The sequence below is a fragment of the Varroa jacobsoni genome, unplaced genomic scaffold, assembly GCF_002532875.2.
Source record: "Varroa jacobsoni isolate VJ856 unplaced genomic scaffold, vjacob_1.0 scaffold_268, whole genome shotgun sequence".
In the NCBI taxonomy this organism is placed as follows: domain Eukaryota; kingdom Metazoa; phylum Arthropoda; class Arachnida; order Mesostigmata; family Varroidae; genus Varroa; species Varroa jacobsoni.
In genome coordinates, this window is record NW_019213170.1 from 114477 (window position 1) to 116075 (window position 1599).

Below are 1599 nucleotides of genomic sequence, written 5' to 3' on the forward strand. Positions count from 1 at the left end.
ATATGAGCCATTACAAGCGAATCGGCGAACCTTGAAATTGAATCATTTTTGAACTACGAAACTTGGTATCTTAATGCCTCGGTCTTCGAGAAACTTGTCAAAAAAACCCGCTGAGCTTACTCCAGCAAAATTGGGCTCCTGGAATTGGGGAAAAATATCTTCTAGTCTGGAAAATCAACGCTCAAAAATCACGCTTTTGTCCCCGAAAGCTACAACAGTGCGAAGATTCATCGGAACCTAATTAGGACATTAGATAAAAAAAACTTAAACAAACGTTTATTATTTTAATGGTGCAATAATTCCAATAACGGAGATTGTAGTGTTGAAAACCTGCAATGAGCACGTATTAAAGTCAAGGGGCTTCACGAATGCATAGTTTCGTGCCAAAAGCCAAAAAAGCATTGGCAAAGTATAACCCACATACTGTAAATGCGGAGACTCAGTTAAAAAAAAATAGGTCTCCTGTGAGTTGACTGCAAACAAGTAGGAAATGCGTATGGAAAAAATCTAGGATAACAGCATCGAGTAGGTTCGGGCATGAGACGATCGTAGTACCTGCTGCAAACAGGATATATAGTATACCGAAAGATCGCCCAAGATGAGACCATAAATGCAGCTCGCTCTCTCAAGTTTCTCAAGAAACACATAGATCGTACGCACGGCAATGGAAAGCACGTAGTTTGGTCACTTGACGACAACCATCTCCATCCGCCAACAGACGCCCTCGCCGTGCCTCAGTTACTTTTCAGGTTGAGCAAAGGAGTATGTAACGTTGGTTTCAATTCGATCGAAATCCATGGGACTACCATATTCGTATCGTACCCATTCCTTAAGAGAGCAGCATATCTTACTATTTATTTGCTTTGAGAAACTACAGATAGAAGTATTACGTACGGGAACGTGAATAGCAAGTATATGGCTGTCCAGAAGCTGCCAGAGCGCTGGAACAAGTATTTAAAAAATAAAGGAGAGTGTTTCTAATACTTATCAAATCATTATTCTAACCCACTTAATTCAAAACGTATCCAACTTCAAAGTTTGCCAGATATGCTCGCTGATAATTGCAGGAAAGGGGGAGTACTTACTTAACTCAATTTGAAAATAGTAAACAATGCTAAAACAAACTTACCGTCCGCAGATTTCGGTCTATTATGATAGCCGCAATAACGAAGATGTTTCCTATCACTGTGGCCACGATAATCAGGCCAAGCACAATTGCAAGACCCAACAACAGCGCCGTATTCCCTGGGAGTGGATCCCCAAACAACTCCATTACCTGCGCCAGAATCGTTCAGCATTTAGATTCTATAGTTAATGCTTCACTTGGATTGTATTCTAGCTAGTATAAGTATAATACTAATGAAAAAGAAACTACTTAGACGTTGAAGTATTACGGCTCTTTTCAATAGAGAGAATGGATTGTTTTTCGCGGTTACAAGTCTCTTCTGCATACGTAATTATAGTAACAAAACATCAACCGAAAATTGAGTAAGAAAAATTACTAATCGGCCATATTTAGTTGCTTGGAATGTGCTGGTCATATAACAGTGGGCTCGGGTGGCGCTATAGTTAAATAAAACCTTGTTCGTACACGTCATA

The 1599-nt window shown here is 39.8% G+C and overlaps 1 protein-coding gene across 1 annotated transcript in view; it reads right to left on the bottom strand.

Annotated features, from left to right (window-relative positions):
* Positions 1-1599, bottom strand: part of LOC111258837 (5-hydroxytryptamine receptor) — a 47015-nt gene that overhangs the window by 22884 nt on the left and 22532 nt on the right. Inside the window, exon 3 of the mRNA XM_086967609.1 lies at positions 1130-1276. Coding sequence (XP_086823735.1) covers positions 1130-1276 — 147 coding nt within the window. The remainder of the gene's footprint in view (positions 1-1129; positions 1277-1599) is intronic.